General features: G+C 43.6%; 1 protein-coding gene across 1 annotated transcript; it reads left to right on the top strand.

Moving 5' to 3' along the window:
• The first annotated feature begins 272 nt into the window (after positions 1–272).
• Positions 273–14,886, top strand: Bdbt (Bride of doubletime). Its single transcript, XM_067154576.2, has 2 exons — positions 273–385; positions 13,468–14,886. Exon 2 carries the CDS (start codon positions 13,756–13,758, stop codon positions 14,653–14,655), a length of 900 nt encoding a protein of 299 aa, XP_067010677.2. The 5' UTR covers positions 273–385; positions 13,468–13,755; the 3' UTR covers positions 14,656–14,886.
• The last annotated feature ends 1,880 nt before the right edge of the window (positions 14,887–16,766 follow it).

The raw sequence follows: 16,766 nt of genomic DNA, 5'->3' as shown, positions 1-16,766 counted from the left end.
ATGTATATCCACACCGGCTATAACTGAATTAATTTTCAGGCTTCCTTGCCGCTTTAATCTATCAAGGTTTACGTGGAGGAATACTATGGAAGTGCATTTTAAGTCAATGGGTCATTTAAGGTAGTTTTATATACAGGTGCAATTGGGTGCAATGAGTTTTGTTCAGTCAATTCTGTCACAAAAAAGTCACATCAATTCACAAACCTAAGATCGCTTTTGGTTGGTAGCACTGGTCGGTGCCGTGAGCGCCGAGCCGGCATAAGAGCAATTAGAGCGAACTGGAGCGAACAACTGATGAATATCATATAGAGTTTTAAAAAAGTGCCCTACTGGTTTTGACATTTGACGGACGGGGAATTAAATACCAGAAAAAAAATATATAGATGTAAGTATGCTGGATTTTGTGTAAAATGTAGCCATGACAGAATTAATAATGTTTTCTGCAGTGGTGGTAGTTGCTAAAGGTAATGAAGATGCTACCATACTCCACGGATAATTTTTTGACCAATATAGCAAAGCTTTCTTAGTGGAACAGTTTCATGCATTGGAGTGTTCTGGCTCTGTATTTGGATATTAATTGACTCTGTTTTCACGAAGTTGTGAATTATACGTGTTTTTTTATTTTTTTATTATGGGCTGACGAATGTATTTGGAAATATTCATCTAGACTATTGTGAAGCTAAGAGTTGTGTGAGAGATTTGGGTAATACTTACGTACCCGGCGAGTTGAAGTTAGGTTAGAGATTCAGAATGGTGCGGCTCGGCGGACGACGTCAAATAACACTCAGCAGGCTTGCCATCGTCGATGCAGAAGCACGGTGGTGTGGGGTGAGAAGGCGGAGGCTATAGGGGCGTAAGCGCCACAGGTTGCAGCCGTAAAGCGGCCCACACATCTCTAATATCCCGTGACAACACCATTGGTCTGGTTTGGTTCGGTCGGACGAGTGACAAGAACAAAGGGCTGGGAGCAGGCAAAGTTAGAGCCACGGAGCAGTCTACAGGCGTAACAAAAAGAGCGACATGACACTGATACTTCTAGTACGCTACTGACCAGATTGACTGCTGGTGAGTTCTAACCTCACCATTGGCAGCCCTGAAAATGGTTTCCTGTGGCTCTCAATTTTTTCACCAGGCAAATGCTGACATTGTATTAATGCCACGGCTGCTTCCTCCCCAGTCCTAGCCCTTTCCCATCCTATAGTCGCCCAAAATCTGGAAGTGTTAGTGCCACGTTAAAGCTGTAACAAACTTGAAAAAAGAAACCTGTAGTTCTACATGGTTTCCCCGTGCGGTTAGGAGCGTGCAGCTGTGAGCTCGCATCCAGGAGATAGTGAATTTGAACCCCACTGTCGGCAGCCCTGAAGATGGTTTTCCGTGGTTTCCCGTTTTCACACCAGGCAAATGCTGGGGGTGTACCTTAATTAAGACCACGGCCACTTCCTTCCCATTCCTAGGCCTTTCCTGTCCCATTGTCACCGTAAGACCTATCAGTGCGACATAAAGCAAATAGGAAAAAAAAAAAGTAATAATACATGGTTTCCTAAAATTTGTGAGATTACTGTATAATAGTTCCATCATCCACCAAGAATAACTTGGGGCTCAAATATTGAACTCAAAATCAAACTTAGTAATTGTACCTGGATCTTCAGATGGGTGTGTTATCCAATTCCACCTGGATAGTCCATATAGAAGATTAATTTGGTGCTGGTTAATCATTTAGGCATAGGATGTGTTGTGTTCTGCTTGGATGTAGCCTGAAATATTATGGTTTATCTTTTTAATGCCAAATCAAAATGTGGTAGCACTTTACTAACAGAGTGTTTAGGAATGAGAAAATTGTGCAAAAATGGTGTACAGTAATATGGTACCTGAAGTAGCAGTTATCCTTCCTTGCCAGGGACCCATCATCCTGTCCTAGAATTATTACCGTAAAAGTAGTTAGTGGGACGTAAAGCAAATAACATTATTAGAATTATTACAACTGAGACTCTTGTCATTCTGGGAAATACAACCATTTTCTGTGTTCCTGTTGGTTGGAGAAGTTTGCTATAGTCTCCAATAGAGCTTGCATCATTTGGCAACAGGGCTGGTACATTCTGTGAAAATAACAAAACTGCAATGTTTGAAAGTGTTATCGTGCATGCCGGATGTATTTGCGACATGAATATATTATGTACTGCAGAAAAAGAGTGAAAACATTGATTTTTTTTAGCCAGATCAATGGTCTAACCTATCTAGTCTTGCCACTGGCCAATGGTCTAACCAGTCCATTCCAATGGTCTTGTCACTAGCTGCACCTATGTTGGCAGCCTTGAGTAGAATATAATAACATTTATTGCCAGAAACAATGTACATTGTAATAGGCAGTCGTCCAACAATCCATTAAAAATACACTGCTCAACAAAAGTTTGGAATAACATGGATACGACTATATTGGATTCTCACAGTCAACCATTTGGTGTTCTTACAATAAATATTTCCCTCTGAACCAAACATTTTGAGCAATATATACCGAATAACCTCCCCTGCGAAACATGTGATCTTGCCGCGGTGGGGAGGCTCGCATGTCCCAATGAAGCAGATAGCCGAGCCGCAGGTGCAACCCTATCGGATCATTATCTGTTGAGAGACCAGACTAACAAATGGTTCATCGAAAGGGGGGTAGCAGCCTTTCGGAAGTTGCGAGGGCAGCAATCTAGATGATTGACTGTAATGGTCTTGTAATGGCCTTGTAATAATACTCAACATGGCTTAGCTGTGTTGATACTGCTACATGGCTAAAAGCAACGAGAAACTACAGCCGTAACTAACTCCCGAGGACATGCAGCTCTCTCTGTATGAATGATGTACTGATGATGGCATCCTCCCGGGTAAAATATTCCGGACCGGGCGAGTTGGCCGTGCGCGTAGAGGCGCGCGGCTGTGAGCTTGCATCCGGGAGATAGTAGGTTCGAATCCCACTATCGGCAGCCCTGAAGATGGTTTTCCGTGGTTTCCCATTTTCACACCAGGCAAATGCTGGGGCTGTACCTTAATTAAGGCCACGGCCGCTTCCTTCCAACTCCTAGGCCTTTCCGATCCCATTGTCGCCATAAGACCTATCTGTGTCGGTGTGACGTAAAGCCCCTAGCAAAAAAAAATATATATATATTCCGGAGGTAAACTAGTCCCCAATCGGATCTCCGGGTGGGGACTACACGAGAGGGGGCGATCATCAGGAAGATGGACACTGACATTCTGCGAGTCGGAGCGTGGAATGTTAGAAGTTTGAATTGTTGTGGTAGGTTAGAGAATCTGAAAAGGGAGATGGATAGACTATAGTTAGATGTAGTTGGTATAAGTGAAGTACGTTGGCAGGAAGAGCAGTATTTTTGGTCGGGTGACTGCCGAATTATCAACACAAAATCAAACGGGAAATACAGGAGTTGGTCTAATAATGAATAAGAAAGTAGGGCAGCGGGTAAGCTACTACGACCAGCATAGTGAAAGAATTATTGTCGTCAAGATAGACACCAAACCAATGCCCACCACAATAGTGCAGGTCTATATGCCTACTAGTTCAGTGGATGATGAGGAAATCGAAAGAATATATGATGGTTGTTGTTTAAAGGAGCCTAACATCTAGGTCATCGGCCCCTAATGGAACGAAATGAAATGACAAATTAAAAGCCCAAAAACATCCACTGACCACAATTCAAAACATGAGGACGATGGATGGATCCGTCCGCCTGCCCACCCACCCACCGTCCTCATGTTTTGAATTGTGGTCAGGGGATACAAACAGACGGACGGAGTGGCTATGGGAAGTCCACTTTCGCCCGTAGAGGCTAATTTCTTTATGGAGCATTTTGAGGAGGAAGCTATTGCTTCGGCGCCCGTCAAGCCTATGATATGGTGGAGGTATGTTGATGATGCATTTGTGGTCTCGACAGCAGGTCCTGAGAAACTTCATCTATTCCTAAACCACCTAAATCAGCAACAATAAAATTCACTATGGAGATGGAGTCAGACGGATGCCTTCCTTTCTTGGATGTTCTAGTAAGAAAGAAACCGGATGGCTTCCTAGGACATACAGTCTATCGTAAGCCTACCCACACAAATCACTATCTTCATGCAGATTCTCACCACCATCCAGCACAAAAACAAGGCATTCTCACGACACTCGCCAAGAGGGCGAGACGAATTTGTGAGCCATCACATATCCAGGTGGAGATGGACACGCTCAGTCACGTTCAAGGGTAATGGTTACAGCGATTTGCAGATTCATAGAGTCCTACATCACAGAGAAACGACCAAGGAAAGCTCACAGAAGGAAGAAGTGAAGGGAACTGCCTACTTGGCTTACATTCACAACACCACAGATCGAATTGCCAAGGTCCTCCGCAAACACAATATAAAGATCGTGTTTGGCACCGCCACTAAAATTGGTCACAGTCTGAGTAAAACCAAGGACAAATTGCCCCCACTTTTACATCCTGGGGTATACGAAATTTCCTGTACTTGCGGTAAGGTATACATTGGCCAAACATGCCGGTCCATTGGTACCCGTATCAAAGAACATGAACGTAATATTCGTCTCAACCAACCAGACAAATCGGCCATAGCTGAGCACGCTCTGTCGTCGGGTCATGATGTCATGTTCCAAGATGCTCGAGCTCTTACCCACATTAGACACTACAGGTCCAGGAATATATGGAAAGTTGTGGAAATACGTAGAAATTCTAACAATTTCAACAGGGACACCGGCTATCAATTAAGTAATACCTGGTTGCCAACCATTAAGAATTTACGTAGGTATTTCCCTTCTCGGTCCCTTCACTATTGTTATTTCGTCTCATTGTTTTTCCAAATTTGTACGTTCCTCGTCGCCAGATGTTTCATTCCAGGCTTGTGTCTATGCCGTACATCTGCATATGTCATGTGTTACACAAACACGTTAGGTGAACCGCTTAGACTGATTGCGGCCGACTGGATCCCTCGCTGTGCTCCTAGCTAGAGCGACGCATCAAGTTGGCCGTGGACTGATTGTGATGGTTCGGTGAGCTTCCGCTTTGAACGCTAGCGTTGCCACGTTCTGGGGGCCATCTGGTGGCGAATGAACGTACCATTTTCCACTTCTATTATAACGTCCAAATTGTTTAAGAAGCCTTTCTCGTGGACAGTCGAGATTTCTTCTGTGGACGCAGAGCACACAGTTCCCTGCGAAATGTTAAGAATTTCACCTTATTTTCTTGACACGGCATAAGCCCAAAAGCCTATACAATAATTTTCAAGTTAGGTATACGTCACAAAGCATTCTCGATATGACAGCAGCTTCCTTGAAACTTAACAGAACGCACTTCTCCTTCTATCCCTGATCAATAAGAGTCAAGATAACATATATATTGATCAGTTTTGTATTAATTATAGTTACGAAACAGAGATGGCAGGAAAGTACACAACATCTTGATTCATAAGGTGAAAATAGTTGCGTACGTTATAGGCGTTCTAACATCCGCCTGCACTAGCCGTTCTTGGTGCGTCAAACTGGCTGAATTACTATAGTCTACCGAACGTACAATGAACAATACCAATATAGTTGGTCTGTTATTGGACATTATAAATTTTCCAGCTAACTCATTCCAAGTTGCCAGCATTCTGCCATAGTGTGCTAAGTTGGGCTCATCAGTTGGTAAATAGCACACCTACCAAGATGCATGGCTAGTGCATACCGTGGAGGCCACTGCGTAGGCTGCTTGGAGCCACCAATAGTGCCAATGCACTATGAGAGACTGTGTCTCATTTCCAAAAATTGATGCCTGCCTGGCCATCAGGTGATATAAATGTTGATTCCCATAGGGAACCTGAAATAAATTTACTCATTCGGGCCATGAAAGTCATAAAAATGAGCTTTTTCCAGGCCTCGTAAACTTAACCAGTCAAGCCAGTTCGACGTTCATTCATTGTACGATATGATTGCTTTCCTGCGCTTGCTACAGTATGGCCTGTACTTCCTCACATGTAGAAGAAGAAAATATATAGACCTGCATCCGTAAAATTTCTATGTTAAAAATAATGAAAATTTATTTTATTTCCACGTTAGAACTCATTTTCTATAACTTTATAATACATTTTAATCATAGGAAACAACACAGGAAAAATACGTACCAGGATACCACATGAAACTCTTTCTTAGATAAAATCTTCAAAACGCCTTCCTTTAGCATTGATGCAGGCATCAACCTGTCGTCGCATTGAATCCTAGATCCAGTGATGGGTGGCATTTTAAACATATCATGTAAGGAAGAGTTTCAAATATTATGCTGGCATGTTCTGTTCCTGTGTGTTTCCCATGCATTCTTTCACTAGTGATTTAACGTTGCACTAACATGATATAGATGTTGATTTGCATACAGAACCTGAAATATCCATTCCGAATGATTAAGTTTATAATACCAATATAGATGGTCCGTTATTGGACATTACAAATTTTCCAGCTAACTCATTCCTGGATGTCAGAGTTTTGCCCAAGTGTGCTAAATTGGGCTCATAATGGGCGAGTTGGCCGTGCGGTTAGGAGTGTGCAGCTGTGAGCTCGCACTTGGGATATAGTGGGTTCAAACCCCACTGTCGGCAGCCCTGAAGATGGTTTTGTGTAGTTTTCCATTTTCACACCAGGCAAATGCTGGGGCTGTACCTTACTTAAAGCCATGGCCGCTTCCTTCCCATTCCTAGGCCTTTCCTATCCCATCGTCACCTTAAGACCTATCTGTGTCAGTGCGACGTAAAGCAACTAGGAAAAAAAAAAAATTGGGCTGATCAGTTGGTCAATACCACACCTCCCAAGATGCATGGCTAGTGCATACCGTGGAAGCCACTGCGTCTTGGTAGGTGTGCTATTTACCAACTGATGAGCCAAACTTAGCACACTGGGGTGAAACGCTGGCAATCAGGAATGAGTTAGCTGGAAAATTTATAATGTCCAATAACAGACCAACTATATTGGTATTGCACTAACATATTGTAATGGTTATGGCGTCCGCCATGCCAACTCGCTATGTGCCGGGGGTTTTAGCGTATCGGCCCCACCCTCCTTACGCTCGAGCGCGCCAGTCACGAGCAACACTTAAAAGTGCTAGGCCGGCCCTCTCGCCTCCGTCCGCGGTTCCACAGCAGAGGACGACGGAAATTACTCGACTATCAATCTGGAGTCTTCCATCTCGCGAGGTTCCTAGATACATCTAGAATCCGGACTGTTCTAGAAGGGTTGGCGCAGCTATATGAGAGAGGAGTGACTGCGTGGAGTAGTGAGAGTGAGTTAGTGAGTGTGTGAGGAGCAAGATTGAGTTCGCTGGTGTGAGTTTGTGAAGAGCGCAGTCAGTGGTAGCCTGGGCTGAGGTGTCAGCCTGTTGGAGCCGAGGACTCGTTCCTGTTTCGTTGACGTCGTGCGTGTGTATCTCTTGGGGCCGGCTGCTGGAGAAGAACCTTGGGTGTTCTGGAGTAGCGCGAAGGGAACACTGGGTGCCGACGTGTAAAGACTGCGGAGTTTGACGGATTGAGTGAACAGCGGATACTATCCCGACCTGCAAGACTGACGTGTATGCTGTGGACCATGACAGCGCTAATGAGTGTGACTGAGTGGCTGAGAGAGTGTACTGTAAATAATCGATGACTCTCTCTCTCTCTCTCTCTCTCTCTCTCTCTCTCTCTCTCTATCTCTCTCTATCTCTCTCTCTATCTCTCTCTGTGTGTGTGTGTGTGAACAAGTGAGAAACTAAGAGAGAGCGCGCGAACCGTGTAAGTGTACTTGTGTAAGTTGTAAGCTTGGCTATCGTCTGTGTGTGTGTAAATCTGTAATTGTAGTGCTTAGTTAATAAATCTTAGAAATAGGACGCTACCAGGTTTTGTACTCATTTATTTACTTATTTACCCCCCCAACACGTTACAACTGGCATCAGAAGTGGGATGGACAAGTGTGATAAACTAGTGGATAAACTCTTACGTAAAAACTGGTGTCAGAATCGAGTACCTGGTAGCTTATTTTGTAGGCGGCAGAAATTTCTTTGAGTGAAATGAATTCCAAACAGCTTCAGATTTTCCTAAGCAAATTTAGTGAGCTTGAAAATAAAATCTTATCTGGTTATGGCGAACTCATTAGTAAACTGAGATCTGAGCGGAGATCAAACCCGGACCAATTGAAAACAGACTCAAGTGAACGGAAGAGCGAACAGTTAATGTCAGAAAACGAAGTGCGCTCTCTCAAAACAGAGGTCGACGAAGACAATGTACGGGATGACAACGAACTGGACGAGAAGGGATCCGAAGAGATGCTCGCGGTTGTGGAGAAACGATGGCTGTGGAGACGCGAATGAATACTGCTAGCAGCAACGGTGGCTCCACCATCGTGAAGTTGGAAACCCTACAGGACGACGGGATTACTTCCAAGAGAACATGCCGGACCCGGTTTGAGACCGGATCGACGTCCAAGAAGAGTGCCGAATACCCGATCGTCGGACTACGTGTACAGAAGATGATAGTTCAAACGCAGCCCCCAGCCAAGTTCGACCTACGAGGAGGTTGTGGGAGTGCTCGACGTACGCTGCCGTGTCCACCAACCGAGAGCAACCTACTGAGTCCAGTTGCAGGAGAGGACTCAGCGCACAGATATAACGCCGCAGATAATCGACGCCGAGATCGAGCGACTAGGTGATGTGATTGTGGAAGAGTTATCGCGAGGTGACACCCACCTCAGAGGCGGCTGATGCCTGCGATAAACTACGTGGCGCTGAGATCCGTCCAGGGAGGACGATCGGCAAGAAACAGAACTACGAAGAGGCTCTGACGGTGGCCCATGAGACAGAGGCAGCGATTGCAACGGCACAGCTGGAGGGATCCCTACTAGGAGACGGAGCAGCAAGGAAAGACGAACTGATGACCAATGAACGAGGATACCACCTGACCAGGACACTTGTTCCGGCACGAAGCTGCGTGCTGGTACGAACATCAAAGTCCACACCCCAGAAGAAAAGGAAATTCAGCAGGGCTAAATCTGGGGCGAGCAAACCAGTCCTGGGCATTGCACCAGAGGACTACAAAGGCGCTCAAGCCCTGAAAGTGGACGCGGGTGTGGACGAAAGGAAAACCACCGAAGTTCCGACTGCCACGCGAAGACTTGCTGATCGTTATCAACGGGAACAAGGACACCATCGACCGGACCCAGCGGATCCCCCATGGGAAGGTGGTGGGAGCAAAGCGTATTGCAGCTTATCGTGGAGCAGCTCGGGACGAGCAGCCTTAAGGAGGTTGCAATGTAATGGTTATGGCGTCCGCCATGCCAACTCGCTATGCGCCGGGGGCGTCACCGTATCGGCCCCACCCCTTTTACGCTCGAGCCCGCCAATCACGAGCAACACTTGAAAGTGGTAGGCCGGCCCTCTCGCCTCTGTCCGCGGTCGCACAGCAGAGGACGACGGAAATTACTCGACTATCAATCTGGAGTCTTTCATCTCGCGAGGTTCCTGGATACATCTAGTATCCGGACTGTTCCAGAAGGGTCGGCGCAGCTATGTAAGAGAGGAGTGACTGCCTGGAGTAGTGAGAGTTAGTGAGTGTGTGAGGAGCGAGATTGAGTTCGCTGGTGTGAGTTAGTGAAGAATGCAGTCAGTGGTAGCCTGGGCTGAGGTGTCAGCCTGATGGAGTATCTTCCTGTTAGAACCGAGGACTCGTTCCTGTTTCGTTGACTCGTGCGTGTGTATTTCTTGGGGCCAGCTGCTGGAGAAGAACCTTGGGTGTTCTGGAGTAGCGCGAAGGGAACACTGCATGTTGACATGTAAAGACTGCGGAGTTTGACGGATTGAGTGAACAGCGGATACTATCCCGACCTGCAAGACTGACGTGTAGGCTGTGGACTATGACAGCGGTAACGAGTGTGACTGAGTGGCTGAGAGAGTGTACTGTAAATAATCGATGACTCTCTCTCTCTCTGTGTGTGTGTGTGTGTGCGTGCGTGCGTGCGTGCGTGCGTGCGTGCGTGTGTGTGTGTGTGTGTGTGTGTGTGTGTGTGTGTGTGAAACTAAGAGAGAGCGCACGAACTGTGTAAGTGTACTTGTGTAAGTTGTAAGCTTGGCTATCGTCTGTGTGTGTGTAAATCTGTAATTGTAGTGCTTAGTTAATAAATCTTAGAAACAGGACGCTACCAGGTTTTGTACTCATTTATTTACTTATTTAACCCACCAACACGTTACAATATCAAAGGTTTCCAGCAACGGAAGGATAGGAAAAGGCTAGGATTGGAAACATGGTCTTAATTATGGTACAGCCCCAGTATTGCCTGGTGTAAAAATGGGAAACCATGGAAAACCATCTTCAGAGCTGCCAACGATGGAATTCAAATCCTCCATCTCCTGATTCCAAGCTCACACTCTAATCGCATGGCCAACTCTCTAGGTTTTCCCATTATTAATTATACCTGCCAACTTTTCCGATTTTCGACAGTTTTTCCCGTCTCCCAATTATTCTATTATATCTCCCGAATATAGCTTATTTTTTGGTGAACTTCAAACATTTGTTTTCAAATCGCGCCATTTCAGCTTTGTACGCCAGTGGCCAGAAGTCCTTTGCTCATTGGCCGCTTTTAAATGAAATATCAACATTTATTAATACTGGAAATGCACGTGAATGTGCGATGTTTATTGAAACCTGTATGTTGCGACGTGTATATCGATTGTCAATCCCTTGTTCTCGCCAGCTATGTTCGTGTTTGTTCACATCAGTCTAGTCGATTCTAGAGACTAGTTGCTAGATTTGGAGTCTTTTTTAGTAATTTAGTGACAGTATTTCAAAAATAGTGACTGGTGACTTTTCTAGAGATTTTAGGTGCCATTTGGAGACAATTCTGGCGTATTTTAGTTTATTATTTGATAAAAAATAACATTGCGCTTCGCATAATTGCACGGGCGTGCGATGCAATATATTACTGTATGCATTTGCTAAGTAATGTCATCTAAGTGGATGACTGATTCAGGCGTCTGGAGCATGAGTTCATACTATTTTCGGGAGGGAATAGAGATGTGTACGTTTTAGCCTTGTAGCCTCGTATAGCAACAGTCGGGTTTTGAGATAGTGTTATAATATGGACCATAGTAGCCTATTCCTGTATTGCGCAAGACATGTAGAATAAGCAGATTTGACCGATTGTATCTCCTGATTTTTCCTGATTTTCATATCAAAATCTTCTGATTTTTGTTTTGTAAAGTTGGCAGGTATGATTAATGTACTGTTTAGAGTTCTAACATGGAAATAAAGTGCTTCTGGACCCATGTCTGTATGACGTGTGAGGAATATGTCTGGAAAGTTTGGACATACCCTATTGTTATGCCCTGTATACATCACCTCTTTACACTTCCTTCCTCCAGATCAAGTTCCTCATGCTCTGGTAAAAAACATACATTTCCCTCTTTAAGACTTGCTAGAGGAAAGCAACGGGAAACTACCTCACTCCTCATTTCCCTAGTATGGCTATTCAGTGATGCCTAGGCTATGACAGCTGTTGGCGGAACTGTGGAGGATCAAACCAGCCTTCAGGGTGAATACCCAACAACAACAACAACAACACTGCTTTCTAAGTGTCGGTCCAAGAGACGTGAGTTGTATGGGAAAAAGGTCAATCTCTGATACATCCCAGATTATAGCGGCCCTACTGTACTTGAAGCTTTCCACAATTTCAAGATCTTGTGCCCCAATTTTTCTCTTTCTTCTCCAGTCAACACTGTTGTCTTGCTTTTCTCCACCCTTATTTTCATCTCATATACTCACTCAACATGTCCAGTTGACTTTGTAGTTCTTCTCCATACTACAACGTCATCTACAAACTATATCACCTTCAACTTCCTGTCCCCATATTTTTCCTTTCTCTCCGTTGCAGTTTCATCTGTTACCATCATGTACAACAGTAACGATTTTATTGCGGTACCCATGTTTTGGAAACAGTAAAAGCGGTACCTGAAGCAGTAGATAAAAGAGATCCTTCATATGTGCTTGCCAGAGACCCATCCACCCCTAGAAGTATTCTGACTTGCATAGAAAACTTCATAGATGTGCCAAATATGGTCATTTCCTTTGTTGCTACTGACCGGCTGTGATGAAGGCAAGTTTGGTCTCCGATAAGCTCGTGTCATGTCTGGGTGCAGCACTGCCATATTCGGTCAAAATAAGAGAAAGGCTCAGTTTGAATTTGCAGACGAATGGTCTCGTCGCTCACTGGACCTAATTCCCCTGTGGGTGGGGGCGGTAGAATAACACCCACGGTATCCCCTGCCTGTCGTAAGAGGCGACTAGAAGGGGCCTCAGGGGCTCTGAAGTTTGGAGCGTGGGTTGGCGACCACGGGGCCCTTAGCTGAGTCCTGGCATTGTTTCCACTTACTTGTGCCAGGCTCCTCACTTTCATCTATCCTATCCGACCTCTCTTGGTCAACTCTTGTTCTTTTCCGACCCCGACGCTATTAGGTTTGCGAGGGCTAGGGAGTCTTTCATTTTCACGCCCTTCGTGGCCCTTGTCTTCCTTTGGCCGATATCTTCATTTTTCGAAATATCGGATCCCTTGCATTTTTTCCCTCTGATTAGTGTTATATAGAGGATGGTTGCCTAGTTGTACTTCCTCTTAAAACAATAATCACCACCACCACCACCACCACTCACTGGACCTAAGCTAAGCAGACCAATGCTGTCATTCAAGGGATACCAGAGGCCTATAGGCCACTCTGCAGCTCTACTGTGCAGGCATAAGCTTGCTGTCCAGATGTAATTCAACATTTGCCCATTCTTGAGCATAGAATGAACTGTACAATATTTTTGTGCTTACATTGGCTGCCCTGTTTACTGAATTCTGACATCATCCAAGCTGCACCATGTTAGATTTCTAACTTATCTTTTTGGTACCCACAATCAAATCATCTTCACGTGAACAACAATGGTTGGCAGGCTGAGTGGCGGTTGTGGCCTTCTGACCCCAACTTGACAAGTTTGATCCTGGCTCAATCTGTTGGTATTCAAAGGTGCTCAAATACATCAGCCTTGTATTGGTAGACTTACTGGCATGTAAAAGAGCTCCTGCGGAAGTAAATTCCAGCACTTCAGCATCTCTGAAAACCGTAAAAAGTAGTTAGTGGGATGTAAAGCAAATAACATTATATATGTATATATATTTTTACATCACACTAACAACTTTTATGGTTTTCGGAGATTATTATTATTATTATTATTATTAACAATCCCGTTATCAGTCCAATTACATTTCAAAACCATTCTGTCCTACCACAGGGGTATGTATGCGTGCATACCAGATTAAATCCAAAATAGATCATTCCTTTTGGGTGGTTTTTTTTTTTTTCAGACAGTGTATTATTCATTCTTCTCTCTACTGGACAGGCCTATTTTAAACTACAAATTAAAAAAATGAATGCTATTATAAATGTAACTATTCTGTTCTAGGTATCCCTTCCACACAAAAAATCAGAAGAATGAAGCCTGGACTTCAACTGAGTAGTAATTGGACTCTGTAGACAGCTGAAAGTTCCAGTTAATAAATGTTTTCTTATCTAATGGTGATAGTTACTACAGAAGGTACCTCAAAGTCAGTGAAAGAGAACCATGATATTGGAACAAGCGTAATTGATTAGAAGCTTCCTATAAATCACAATCTCTATTGATAATTATTTATTTTGAGAGAACCTTAGTTGTCATTGTGAGTATCTAAAGCTGTGTAGCCTCAACATCACTATGGAAGTTGATTCACCTTACACCGGCAACACTGTTTCCTCCCCACACTGTTACATTTACAAAAATATAATAGGAAGTGGAGGTTTTGGAAGAAAGCCTAGAGACAATTCTGAATGCATTATTAAAATTACTGATGTGTCCATTGAAGGGATGGACGTCGATCTAACCTCGCTACCAGACTCTTTTTCCAGGTACTTAAAAGTACAATCGACTAGCGCCGTACATGTTGGTTGGGGCGATACCTTTGTCGATAAAGGACTGGAGTCCTGTATCCAATCAATGTTTCTTAAGGAAAAGAGCAGATTTACACTGTTGTTTCCTAAGGAAATTAGCAGTGTGCCGATTGAGAGTCCTCCCGAAGATCCCATAGTGGTCAAATGTACTATTTTTCTGGACTCATTTTCTCAGCCATATCTCATTTATGAAATGTCAGATGCTCAGCTTTACGAAGAAGCACTGAAACATAAGAATCAAGGTGTTGAGCTGTTCAAAACTGGAAGAACAGTAGATGCATTTTTACGATTTAGCAAGGCTTTTAAATTCTTTCTTTTTGTGAATAAGGCAGGTGAAAACATTTGTGCAGATGATGTAAAACATTTAGGCCTCTCCATATTGAATGACTTGGCTTTATGCCAGTTTAAATTTGGTCATTTTCATCATGTGGTTGAGATATGTGCCAAAGCTTTAGCATTGGATGCTGGAAATGAAAAGTCTTTGTACCGAAGGGCTTTGGCATATATAGAACTCAAGAACTACAATGATGCTGAAGACGACCTGAATACGCTCTTGAAGGTTAAACCGCATGCCCAGCATGTGGTTGATAAGTACAGAGAGTTGAAAACCCTAACGAAAGAAGTTGATGAGAAGTACGCTGCAGTAGTGAAGAAAATGTTCTCGTAGTTGTTAGCTTCAGCTCTGTAATAGATGTGTGTCTGTTTGTGGTTATTTCTGTTCTTTGTTTTTGTTTTTTGCTATTTGTTTTACATTGCACCCTGCTATGATTCATCCCAAAGAACACTGCACAGGCTTTTCTCTTCACCCATTTTATCTGTTGTGGCTGTATCTTGTTGAGGTTATTGCCGATGCATTGCTTCCACTTACTTGTGCCAGGCTCCTCACTTTAATCTATCCTATCCGACCTCTCTTGATCAACTCTTGTCTTGGCCCTTGTCTTTATTGGCCGATTTCTTCATTTTTCACCCCCTGCAGGTGGGGGACGCACATGTAGAATACACCCGCGGTATCCCCTGCCTGTCAAAAGGGGCGACCAAGGGCTGACTGAATTAGAACCATGAAACTAATTTTGAATCGTACCATCACGCGGGGAACACCATAGGTTGCCTGTACTTGCGAGTAGTACCACTGCATTCGGTACGAAATAGGTTTGTGATTAGTAACAGTTAAAGCCTGGCCTGGTGGATTCCAGTACCCGTGCGTCGTACCCCTGTGTGCAACACCGTGGGTCTGGGCGTAGCCTGTGAGTTGTACCACTATATGAGCAGCACCGTGGGTCTGCGTCGCCTGTGAATAGTACCCACTATGTGAGGAACACCACGGGAATACCGGCGCCCGTGTTTAGTACACCTAGGTGGGGAACCTTCTCGGTTTGCGTTGACTCTGAGTTGGGCCATTGTGTGAGACACACCATAGGTCTGCGTTACTTGTACGTATTGCAATACTTGTGAGTAGTACCATCATTTGTGGAACACCGTGAGTCTTCGCTACTTCTGATTAATACCCCAACATGACACATACCATGGTTCTATTTTACTCGCGACATGTACCATTCTGTGGGGCCTTAGACATGGATTTTGCACCCCCTTTAGACACCAAGCATCTTTGTGCTTTATAAGTGGTTCCTTGGTCGGTAATAATGTTATTTTCGTTCCCTATTGAATCCGATCCACTGGTTTTTGTTTTTGTTTGTTTGTTTTGTGTTTTCTTGGGTTCCTGTCCATCCATTCATTCTTCATGGCATTTTTTTATTTTTATTTTGGTCAGTGGATGCCTTTGTAATTTTTGTTCTTTCATTTCGTACCATTAGGGGCCGATGACCTTCGATGTTAGGCCCCTTAAAACAACAAGCATCATCATCATCATCATCTTCATTTTTCAAAGTCTTGTATCCCTTCCATTTTTTTCTCTCAGATTATTGTTATATAGAGGATGGTTGCCTAGTTGTACTTCCTCTTAAAACAACAATTACCACCACCTCGTAGAGTAGCTTTTCATATAGATATTGTTTTCGTAGTTATCTTCATGTTCCCCCTCCAGTTTAGTACCTAATTAGTTTCTCCCAGACTCAATGTCTTGATCTTGCCCCCGTCCACAAGTTCCTCACATTTATTGGTAAGGACGAAAATATTGTGAGTTTCAATTCTCGCTCTGGGTGGACTTCCTATATGTTAAATGAGATTCAGCCTTATTAACGTAATCCAGTCGTCACCTTGTCAAAGCCATTTTCTTTTCCAAGCATTTTGCTAATGGTTTTGGTTTTTAATAAAATGTTTTCTTTTCCATGTACTTTCTGTCATTTTTTAAATCTTGTGTTAGTTTTGACTGATTGATAAATATTAAAGTTTCTGTCCAGTCATCGAGTAGCGCAAAGAATTTTCTGCTTTAAAGAAAAAAAAAAAAGAAAGCTTGTACTTTATGTGACTCTTGATATGGTGATCATAGCCACAGGACCTCCAGTTTTATGTGGAATATGAATCACAAAGATGTGACTTTGCAGTTTTTAGCATAGTTTTATCACAGCCTTGTTAGGCATTGCTGTTCATGGTCCCTGTACAATGATTCTTAGGGATACAAGGTACCCACTGTACTGTTACAGCCAGTCAGTACTATTTAATATGGTACTTCTTATTTTAAGCATTTAAAGGCTTCTTCTTTGTGTAATTCTTCTGATCAACATAATAGATTAAATGCTGAAACAACTTATACATTAACATAGTTCAGTAATCTATTTTTAAAAAATAATACAGTGTACATTCTAATAATAATCCATAAAT

Source organism: Anabrus simplex, chromosome 10 (genome assembly GCF_040414725.1).
Source record: "Anabrus simplex isolate iqAnaSimp1 chromosome 10, ASM4041472v1, whole genome shotgun sequence".
Lineage (NCBI taxonomy): Eukaryota > Metazoa > Arthropoda > Insecta > Orthoptera > Tettigoniidae > Anabrus > Anabrus simplex.
This window is presented reverse-complemented; position numbering and strand designations above follow the sequence as displayed.

Excerpts from the sequence above, each read along its gene's own strand:
- Bdbt (XM_067154576.2), top strand. The coding sequence starts at position 13,756 with ATGGAAGTTGATTCACCTTACACCGGCAACACTGTTTCCTCCCCACAC.